Here is an 11,087-nt window from a genome sequence, read left to right as displayed (position 1 = left end):
AATGTCATGAACAAAGAACAGCCAAAATCGAATGTTTCTTAAAATTGGTGCGCACGTTCGAAGATGTATATTTTCAACAAAATCCATGCGCTCAACATTTACAAAAGCGAAGCACATAATTTTTATAAATCTTGTATGTCTTGCTGTCATGAAAAGTTTAATAACGTACGTAAATATATCGAACATCGATATCTCAAAATAAAAACACTCTAATAAGGATATAAATCCTCGGCAGCCATCTTGGTCGGCCTAAAAGCTAAACTGGAAATCGAACTCATAAACTCATTTAAGTACGATTTTCCAAATAATTTGCACCAAAAAGATTGAAATTCCTGTCGGTGATGGTACTACAAGATGACAAATGAGTACAGTGACATTGCACTCATCTGACAACTGATTAATATTATGGCAGAATTTTAAGAAACCTGAATATTCATTTCGAATGTCTGTATTTTAAAATTAAAGATGTGGGTTTAAACTATGTTTGAAGCAGTTTTAAATGAAACAAATGTTGCTTGCCACCTTAGTTTTGGACCTCGAACTGTAAATATTGGTTTTCCTTTTGTAAACAGTTGAAAGTTTGCTTTATTTTTTAATAGCTACCTCAATTTAGCTATTGAAATCCATTCATTGTTAATCCATCACAAAGCAGTCAATCAATTCCTTTGTAACTGACTCAAGCGTTTAGGTTATTTGTATTGAACAAAGCTAGGCGTTTGTTTAACACATAGGATCTTACCTTACCAATAATCAAAATTAAAGCTCACTTAAATATTTAACTGGGTTTTAAATATTTTGACATACCAATAAACATTTTAATAGTTAGGTTAAGGGCTAACACAATGTTAAATTTTATTGTTGTGAAACTCAACTATAAACGGATAGTTAAATTAAACTCCAAGGTTTGCACTGTCATTTTGACAGCACACTTAACAAATAATTTTCAGGTCACAAAAGTTAAGATTTCTTGTGATTGTTGTCTGCTGATTGTTAGTGGCAATATTTTATAAAAAAGTTCGTCGAATAATACTTGTTTTAATATATAATTGTGATTATGTTCTAATAAATATCCACCAAAAAAACAAAAATTAAAACGGAGCAGATCCTCAAATTGAACGATGGCAATGAAGGACCTACGAATGGAAACCGCTATACCACTTTCGCATGTTATAGAGTGTAAGCTAAATGATGGCAAGCCATTCAGGCAAGTGGCTTTAAATTAACGCTGAAACAAGTAAGGGATCAATGGAGCTGCTATAAGCAGGAGGTGCGGACCAATTTAAGTCAATTTAATCGATCTCAGAGGGAGACCGGTGGTGGAAAACTGCTAAGGAACCTTCTGAGATCGATTATGAAATTGCTGAAATATCCGCTCTGGATTTTGTTGAAGATACCGCAGAATTTAATTGCAATGCCTTTTTTAAAAAGTCATTAATAAATAATTATTACTTAAAAATGTGTTTTGTTCTTATTTTTTCTCTCACAAATTTCAAACCATTTATTATTTCGAACTCTCAATCATTTTAATTTCAATATTGTATAATTTAATTTTAATCAAATATTTTTGTTTTGTTTATGTTCGCAAATTTTACTAATGTCAATTCAATGCTGTCTTTTTGACCGAGAATGTAGTTGATATTGTAATAGAAGGCTAATTAATAAAAGACGTGGTTATTAGTATACACGCAAATTAAGTCGCTGTTAAAATTTAACTCAACGATACCTTAACGTCTTTTTAACGATTTTTATTGGTAAGGCCCATAGGAAATAGATGATATTCCAATAAGAGGTTCCATTTTAAAAAGCCACTTTTGCGGCCTTGATATTTTTACAATTGAAAATTTAGATTCAAAACTCGTATTGTTAAATTTCACTACAAAAATGATGGAAAAAAGAAAATTCTTAAAAAATAAACCAATAAACGAACAGATATGTAGGTCCATCGCTAGCGAAAATAATGTATCTACTGTTTTTTAAAAGAGTTTACATTGAACTCTCATGAGGGGATTCATTTTGACGTTTCATCATTTTAAATTGCTTTCATTTGAAGGATTAAAATAGAGGGAGGGGAATAGGGAATTAATTAAATGAGCACGACTCTTTAACAATAAAAATGTCAGCACTGCTTAAGAGCAATATGCTGTGCACAAACCGATTTCCTCAAATTAATTCCGACATTTAGCTAAGTTTCAAACCAGTTATGTTCTACATTACCGACAAACTTGACACACTACTGAAAAATTGTTTGTTTGCATAGTGCATCCTCTGAGCGCCATTCTTGTCACATCCGTTTCCATGGCAACGGTTTGTTTATGTTTAAAAAACTAAATAACAAATTGGAAGCTTCATTATTTACAAGAGTAAAATTTAATTATTATTAAAAAATGACTTTATACTTTGATTCAAAAGTACAATTTCTGGATTCGGATGCTGTTAGTACCATTGGCCGATGGCATCCAAACGAACCGGTGTTTGCCATTGCATCTTATAGCCAAGACCGTGGTGGTTCTGTGACCATTTTCGATGATTCAGTGAGTTCTCTCTTTCCTTGTTAAAAAAACTCCCCATTTAAGTTGTGTGTTTATGCAGGGAGAACCCCTTCGGGATGTATCGTATCCAGTCCATCCAATATCTCAAGCCACCGCACTTGCATGGCATCCCGAAAAACGTCTGTTGGTAACTGGTTGGGAAAGTGGTGAACTTCACGTTTGGTTCGATGGACATCGAGAATTTGCAAGTGTTCAGGGCCCGCACAAGGCTCCGATAATACTTTTAGAATTCAGTGAAAAAGGTGGTCGGATGGTGACTGCCGATTCAATGGGTTTACTCACAGGTTGGCGCTGTGATGGCCAGTATCAGTTTTTGACTATGTTCTCGCATGATTTACGAGATAGTTTATTAAATATAACTTTTCGTAAATCAGTTGATAGTGCCGTTCGAACGGAACTAACAAACTTAGCAAAAGCTGCTGTGGCTGGAGATGAGACTGCATTGGATACTCTAACCAATTGGAGACCACGGACGGCAGCGAGGAATTTAACTCATTCAGGAGTCAAAGACAATCATTGTTTCTATGTGGGAACACAATCTGGGGTAATTTTCTACATTAACCAAGGTGGGACATGTTCGGAATTTTTAAAAAGTAATACTGTTCCAATCACACAAGTTCTATGGCATCCAAAAAGGTAATAATTAGGACACAGAAGGTAATGATGTTTTGTTAATTTAACAAGAAAAATGTTTTCTTTTCTAGAGATGCAATCATCTGTCTTTTGGAAGACATGACTGTGACTCATTTTCTATCTGAATCTTCAGGGACTCTTACTGAACTTGATAGAGTGAAATTGAGTGGAAAAATACCTGGAAACAATGGAGCTATCTCTTGGGCTGGGAATTGTTTAGCCATTATAACAGGTTTGTCAGAGTCTGATCCTAAATAGTTCTCCATTCCATTGGCAGCTTTAGCAGGCTTTGCTTAGCAGATAAGATAATTGTGCGTCGCTTTTCCGGCAATGATGTCTCGATTGCTGGGGGATTGATATTGAGCAAAGTGAATGGCTTATGTCAGCGAAGACTAAGCCCCCATGCACACTTGAATCTCACTTGCTTTTTACGGTAATCGCAAATAAGTTAGGAGTTATTTATAGACTTGCGTCAGCACAGAATAGTCTTATACGGATGAAGTGACAAATCCAAACGTAAAATAAGCCGGGTTGAGCCCCTGGCAGTGCCCGTAGTTCACTGAATGGGCTTGCATAAAATCAGAACCATTCAAGATTAAATTGCAAGCTTTTGGGAATATTTTGACAGCTGAACTGTCATTCATAAGAACTGTGTGGCAATCAAAAAACAGTAATTTGAATTCTTAATTTCAGGTGATTTTTCCATCCGCATTTGGGACATGGACACCAGCGAGAACTTTTTGCTCAAAATGGATTTACCCAGTTCAGGTTGGTTATGATAAAATACAGATCTCTTGACTTTTTTCGAATTTAATTTGAACCCATTTTCCCATACCTACACACTTGGAAATTGCACCTTAATTTTTTTGTTAAACCTTCGACATAACCTTATCATCGGACATCAGAACGACCATCGACAGTCACTTCACCGGGATCGAATTCTTCATTATCAACAGGTGGAATTGCAGGAACAGCATCTGCATCAGGAATAATAGCAGCAGGTGGTGCTGGTGGTGGTGGTGATTCAACATCTCCAGCCACATCCAGTTACGTTCAAAAATACCAAAAGTCCCAACATCACCAGCATCATCAACGCCACCAAAGCAAATCCGGAAATGAAGTATTCACCTGCCTTGCCTACTGCCCGGACAACCAGACACTCTGTGCCGGCACCAATCAAGGCAGCCTATACACCTGGAAGCGAACTGTTAATTACTTTGTCAATGCACCGGAAAATTCGTGGCAATTGAACAATATATCAACGGTACGGGGCGCAATCAAGCAATGCTTTTGGGGGGTAAATGAGATGGCCAAACCGTGCATCATGATTAATTGCATATCAAATGTCTACGTGTTGAAGGTGAGCAATTTGCGCTGAGGTGGGACCGGAACGCTTTGCAAAATGACTATATACACTTTATATCTGCATAAATATACATACACCTATACATTACCTGGGTTGGGTCTCTTTTGTTTCGCAGGAACAACCTTTGATATCCTGCCATACACGTGACATCTGGGCGGTTCAACGAAGCGCTAATCAGATCTACATCGAGCACTCGACCGGCAAATCAACTACGGTACAAGCTGATATCTCGATTACAACATTGGCATTGTCAGAGCAGCACTTGGCTTTGAGTAATGGTCGGACTATTGTTGCGTATAGAATTGGAAAGATTGTTCTGGAAGCATCATCATCCACCGATTACAGTATTGCTAATAGTTCGACGACATTAGATTCTGCAGATGGTGACGGACTTACCATAAGATTGATGCAGACATTTAGTTGCGAGTGTTTGGCGCTCTTTATGCATGACCAAAATATATTTTGCCTAACATCGAGTGATGTGAAAATTTACTCCATTGGTGGAGTGATACTGAACGAGATTCAATCTAGTGACAGTGAGGGTGAGTAAAATAAAAAGCGCTATGATAGGATCCTTAAGCACCAGGCACACTTGAGTTATTTCAATCTGCGGTGACGTTGCTTGGCGCGCATTTTGCGCTTTATGGCTGAAACACATACAAGCTTCAGCTTCGGCTTCGTCTGCGTTACGTTAGGCCTGCTTCGAGGTTGCTTTGAATGACATTTCTATTATTTCATCCCTCCAAAGAGCAAATATTTTGTTTGTTGACATTTTTTTACTGCTGATGAGCTGTCAGACAAAGCAAATGTTCAGATAATTGAACTAGAGCTTCCGTTTGGAGTCACATTACGTTACATTACGTTCTTTTCCTTACGATTGTCAAACGAAACGTGAGGTCGAAGCTTCATTGTGATAGCATGCATTGAATTCCTATGGCTGAACTCGTAAACGTCAGGCGAAGCCGAAGCTGAAGCGTGTTTGTGATTCAGCCATTACAGTTCTAAGAAATAAAATGAACTGTGCACACTTACAAATCTGCGTTGACACTGCGGTTATGCTGAGTCAACGAGAGCCATCCTTTCGTTAACACTTGCAAGTTTCTGGGAGTTCGCTGCGTCACCGTACATGCAGTTGTGTCTTTCAGTACATTTATTATCTGTTTTGTACAAGGTGCACGAAAAAAGCGGACTGCAGATTGAAAACCCCGCACGTGTTCATTGAACTCTTGCGGGACCCCGGCGTCACCACGACACGGCGTTAAAATGATCCAAGTGTGCACCGGGGCTAAAGCAGCCCTATTCATAAGATTTGTATTTTCTTCCCTTGTGACTTTCTAGGTAAAATTATCGGTTGCGACCTTACCGGCAATTACCTGACAATATTCACAATGAACGGCTACATTAAAGTCTTCGATGTTACCCGTCACGACCCCAAACCACTGATTCACCCAAAATCCGGCTATGATTTATTTGAGAATTTCGGCGAGGTAATCCTGGCTAAGTGCAATGCTATGGGCAGTCATCTTGCTGTCGTAATTGCCAATGAGAGTCTCATGCCCGATGGACGATTGTACTGTTGGGATTTCGAAAGGGATATAATGCGTCATTACGATTTCATGAATGACACAGAGGAATCTGCCGTCGCCGTTCCGAGGTAAGCAAAGGAGAGTGAATTTCACAAGCACACGTTAAAGTATATGTTTTACGATTTTCATTCCACCCACATTAGACTGCCAATTGTATTCTTTTGGGATACGGATGATAGTCGATTGCTAGCTATCGAAGCACGTTCGATTGCTCAGCAAGCCAAACATCATCAACGTAAGAATCCACAACTCCAGCTCCAGCAGCAAGAGAAAGGATTGCAAGAAGAAGGAGGTGTTGAATCGAATGCATTACTATCATCGTCACAACCAAAGATAGTCGTCGTCGCCAATGGAACCAGCACGAGCACTAGCAACACCACCATCACCAACACCACCGCCAGTCTGGAAGACTACAATGAGACACAAGCAATTGTTATGTTCCACGCTGCAGATAAATGCACCCTTAAAGTGCTTGAGATTGTTAATCTAGCATCTGGAGAGCAATTAGTCAATTTGTGTGCACCGAATGTGGTAATGTTTTGTGTGATGGTCCTTAGTCCATGGTCGATGGTCCCAGGAAAGCACATTTATTTTCTTTCCTTAGACCACTCCGTCCATGCATCCCGTCCGTCCGTCGTCGGTCGTATTCGTATCTGAATGAAAAGAAGATTAATCACACATATTGCCCCTATCCTCCTTTTTGTACCATTATTTTCATATATCCTTATACATATTGTAGATAACTTTGGACATTAGCGTTGTGAAGAAACGGTCCCTGCAGGACTTTATCGGTTTGGAGAACTGCGACGAGAGTACACGCAAAATGGTTTTGAATTTTAGTTTAAATGTTGCTGAGAGCAATATGGACTTGGCATATCGGTAAGTACTTTATAATTGTCTCGTTAGACGAAGACAAAGTCTAATATCGTCCTTTTTGGCTTTCTTGTTTGTATTCTACGTATTTACATATGCAGATGCATCCGTTCGATACAATCAGAAGTGGTATGGACCAATTTGGCAAAAATGTGTGTTCAGACGGGACGTCTAGATGTGGCAAAGGTGTGTTTGGGACATTTGAAGAAGGCCCGTTCGGTTCGAGCCATACGACAAGCGATGAATGATGATGATTTGGAAAAAGATGCTAAAGTGGCAGTTTTGGCGGTCGAGCTAGGAATGATTGAAGAAGCACAGGAATTATACAAAAAATGCGGTCGTTGGGATTTATTGAACAAGTTGCTGCAGAATTGTGGATCTATTGATGAGGTGTGTACCGGAAGTTTTCAAGGTGTTTTAATGTATGAAAAACATGAATCTTCTCAACAGGCTTTAAAAATAGCTGAAAAAGGTGATAGGGTTCATTTGAAAAATACATATTTCCAAAAAGGAGAACAACTTAGGGAAGAAGGAAATATCAAAGGAGCTCTGGAGTTCTTTGAGAAAAGCCAAAACCCAGTGCAAAACATCACACAAATGCTCTTGGAGCATCCGATAGCAATTAAGGTAGGTTTATGTTTGAATATTTTGAAGTTGCTTAGTTCAAGAAATCACGCCTGAGAGCTTTGAAGAAGCTCCATAGTCAAAAAATAAAAATAAATTGGGTGGCGCAAAAGTCCGTTTGAGAGCTAGGGCCTAGTGACTGACAACTCTCAACCATTCCTGTGTGCGAGTACTATTGTCATGGATGGAAGGGACCTACAGTTTTAAGCCGAAGAATTACTCGTGGAGAATTTGTCAATTCCTCGCAAGAGGCAGTACCCGTGAAAAAACTTAAGGTGGCATAGGCAGGGATCGAACCCAAGACCTCTTGCATGACAGTCCAACGCACTTACAATCATGACACGGATACTAAAATAGTCTAAATGCAAAAGAATACGAAGAATCAGTAAATACGGCTAAATTGTGGGATGAAGGGGACCTACAATTTTATGCCAACAGCTGAATTGAGAAAACACGATTTCAATTTCTCTCAAAAGGAAGTACGGGTATAAGAAGTTTTAGGTGACAGACAGGGATTGAACTCAGACTTCTAGGATTACATTCCTAAGCACTTACAATCACTAACGTTACGGATACAGCTGCCTCCATACTTAAGGTTCGATAAAAAAGGAAAGGTTTTATGAAACTGAGCCAAAAATTGGGAAATGCATTTCCTTAACTTTCAAACTTAAGATTTTCAAGACTAGAGTGAATGTTTAAAGTTTACTAATATTTTTTTAGCAATACATGCAAACAGCTAAGGACCCAAAGATGTTAAAATGGTGGGGTCAATATATCGAAAGTACTGGAGACATGGACGGGGCTTTCACCGTTTACCAGAAGGCTGAAGATTGGTTCTCACAGGTTTGTCTTCGGCCTAGATTAGAGTTATGCCAATTTATAACAGTTATACCAGTTTTTTTCATGGGTGAGATGTTTTGTTTATACGCCATCTGGAGGCTATACATTGTACGAAACTAGGGAAACTGTTATAGCGTTAAAAAATTGACATTCCTCGAGTCCCGTTAGACAGTATATTTCCACAAATCTGTTACAATTCACATACCTTTTTCTAGGTGAAAATTCTTTGTTATCTTGGGCAGATATCAAAAGCTGATGTCATAGCTCGTCAATCCGGGGATCGAGCAGCGTGTTACCATTTGGCACGTCATTATGAAAATATTGGTAAAAATCAAGAAGCCATACAATTCTACACCAGAGCTCAGACTTATTCAAATGCCATAAGGATTTGTAAAGAGAACGATATGCAAGATGAACTCTGGACTGTGGCAAGTGCAGCTCGTCAGCGAGAAAAGTCCACAGCAGCTGCGTATTTCGAAGAAGTTGGTTCATTCAAACGAGCTGTGGAACTGTATCATCGCTCGGGAATGCTTCATAAAGCCTTAGAAATGGCCTTTGCATCAGAGCAACCAGATATTCTGCAAGTTATTGCTTCAGAACTAACACCAGACTCTGATCCGGAATTGATCAATCGTTGTGCTGAATTCTTTACAAGTATTGAACAACATCAGAAAGCTGTGCATTTGCTGGCAAAAACGAAGCAGTTCGAGCGTTCCTTGAGAATTTGTCATGAGAAGGGGGTTCCGATTACAGAATCGTTGGCAGAAATGTTGACTCCGGCAAAAACAGAACTGGATGATGAGACACGAGCTAAAGTCCTCACCCAACTGGGAGAGCTTCTTCAAGAACAAGGCGACTATCATTCGGCCACTAAGAAGTTCACCCAAGGTGGAGATAAAATTAGGGCTATGAAGAGTCTGCTCAAATCTGGTGATACCGATAAGATTGTGTTCTTTGCAAATATGTCGCGTCAAAGAGAAGTCTACATCATGGCAGCTAATTATCTGCAAGCCTTGAACTGGCATAGAGATCAGAAGGTTTTAAAAAATATTGTGACCTTCTATTCGAAAGGACAGGCATTTGACTCACTTGCGAACTTCTATGCAATTTGTGCTCAAGTTGAGATCGATGAGTTTAGGGATTATGACAAGGCCCTAAAAGCTATGCATGAAGCTGCAAAGTGTCTGCTAAAAGTCCCGCATTCCCAGAGGGCCACTGATAATCTGCAGAAGACCATTGTTGAAGTAAAGTATGTTTTAGATATCCAAGAAGCTCTGGAAAATGGAGAAAATCAAGCTGTCATAGCGGGTTGCAGAAATATGTTAAGTAAGTTATTAATCCATAGAATTTTGTCTAGGATGTGCTAATATTTTATTTTCAGTAAAACCAGAAATCCCTCCAATTCGTCATGCGGATGTCTTAGCAATGCTTGTGAAGGGATTGGCCAGTACAAAGCAATATGTCGAAGCTGTGGGAGCTCTTAGAGAATTGGCACTGAAAGATGCAACCTGGAGTAGTAGAGGACTTATCGAACGAGAAATTGTTCAGAAACTAGCAGATGAGTGTAATTTGGATTTTAATGTTATTTGGGATTCCGGTCGCCGTAAGAATGAGGTTACAATTGAAGATGATGGTGAAGAAGAGATTCAAGAAGAAATACAATAAAACATTTGATAGAGAGTCAGAATTGTCTACACTTTTTAATTTCAGAAAAAAATTATCAAAAAGGGCGACAGCGACATTTTGAACACTCGGACGTCAAATACCATTACTTTGACAATTTTGTAAAGTATTTGTTTTCATTAGACTAAAAAAATGATTTTTTTGGTTATCGGGAATTAATTCAATAGATCTAAATCTTTCGACACATTTTCCTAAATTTAACTATCACTATATGCAAATTTTCCTAAATTTAACTATACAATAGTTGACAGGTGCCAGTTTGACATGAGTAAGAGATATAACATACATCGTTCAGGACCTGAGGCGATTCATTTAGATAGACTTAAAAGGCTAAAAGGAACATTCAAAGAAAATCGACTCCATAGAAAGTTAAGAAATGGATAGATTGGTCATCCGGATGCCATTTTATTAGTGTTTTACGTTTAAAAGAACAGCTGATCCGAAAAGCTGAGCTATCAAAAAGGAAATCTAAAGCTTTTCAAGAATTTCTAGTATATGTGGCTATCTGATATAACATCCAATTCAACAAATGATCATGCTTTTCATGTAGATTTTTTGACAGCTAGCTCAATTAAACTATTCAACTTGTGGTATATAATTTCTTTATTAAAATATAACTCTTATTTAAAGACTACAAATCTAATTCGACTGGCTTGGGCGCGTCCGTTGAATAGAATAGACGTTAGAATACAAATTTTTATGAGAGCGAGCCAAACAACCTTTTGTCTCGCTTCTATGTCTCAGGTTTCAGAGTTTCGCGCTCAGCGTGCGACATCTAGCTACGAAACTCTGAAACCTAAACATAAGGAGAATTACACATTATTAATGATAGTTGCCTTAATTTTATACTACAAACTTGTTCAATAAGTTATCTAAAAACTCACCTATTTCCAATAGGCTATCCAACACAAGATTGAACGCTGTCAATAAATC

General features: G+C 38.4%; 1 protein-coding gene across 1 annotated transcript; it reads left to right on the top strand.

Annotated features, from left to right (window-relative positions):
• The first annotated feature begins 2,324 nt into the window (after positions 1-2,324).
• On the top strand, positions 2,325-10,158 carry LOC129947336 (intraflagellar transport protein 140 homolog). The gene is made up of 14 exons (XM_056057857.1): positions 2,325-2,531; positions 2,590-3,185; positions 3,254-3,414; positions 3,876-3,950; positions 4,088-4,542; positions 4,664-5,090; positions 5,887-6,202; positions 6,278-6,665; positions 6,874-7,013; positions 7,109-7,397; positions 7,458-7,634; positions 8,352-8,474; positions 8,687-9,797; positions 9,853-10,158. The coding sequence occupies exons 1-14, from the start codon at positions 2,385-2,387 to the stop codon at positions 10,134-10,136; spliced, it is 4,689 nt and encodes a 1,562-aa protein (XP_055913832.1). The 5' UTR covers positions 2,325-2,384; the 3' UTR covers positions 10,137-10,158.
• Positions 10,159-11,087: the final 929 nt, after the last annotated feature.

This window comes from Eupeodes corollae, chromosome 2 (genome assembly GCF_945859685.1).
Source record: "Eupeodes corollae chromosome 2, idEupCoro1.1, whole genome shotgun sequence".
NCBI classification, from domain to species: Eukaryota; Metazoa; Arthropoda; class Insecta; order Diptera; family Syrphidae; genus Eupeodes; species Eupeodes corollae.
Note: the sequence above shows the minus strand (reverse complement) of the source record. Positions and strands in the feature narration are given on the sequence as shown.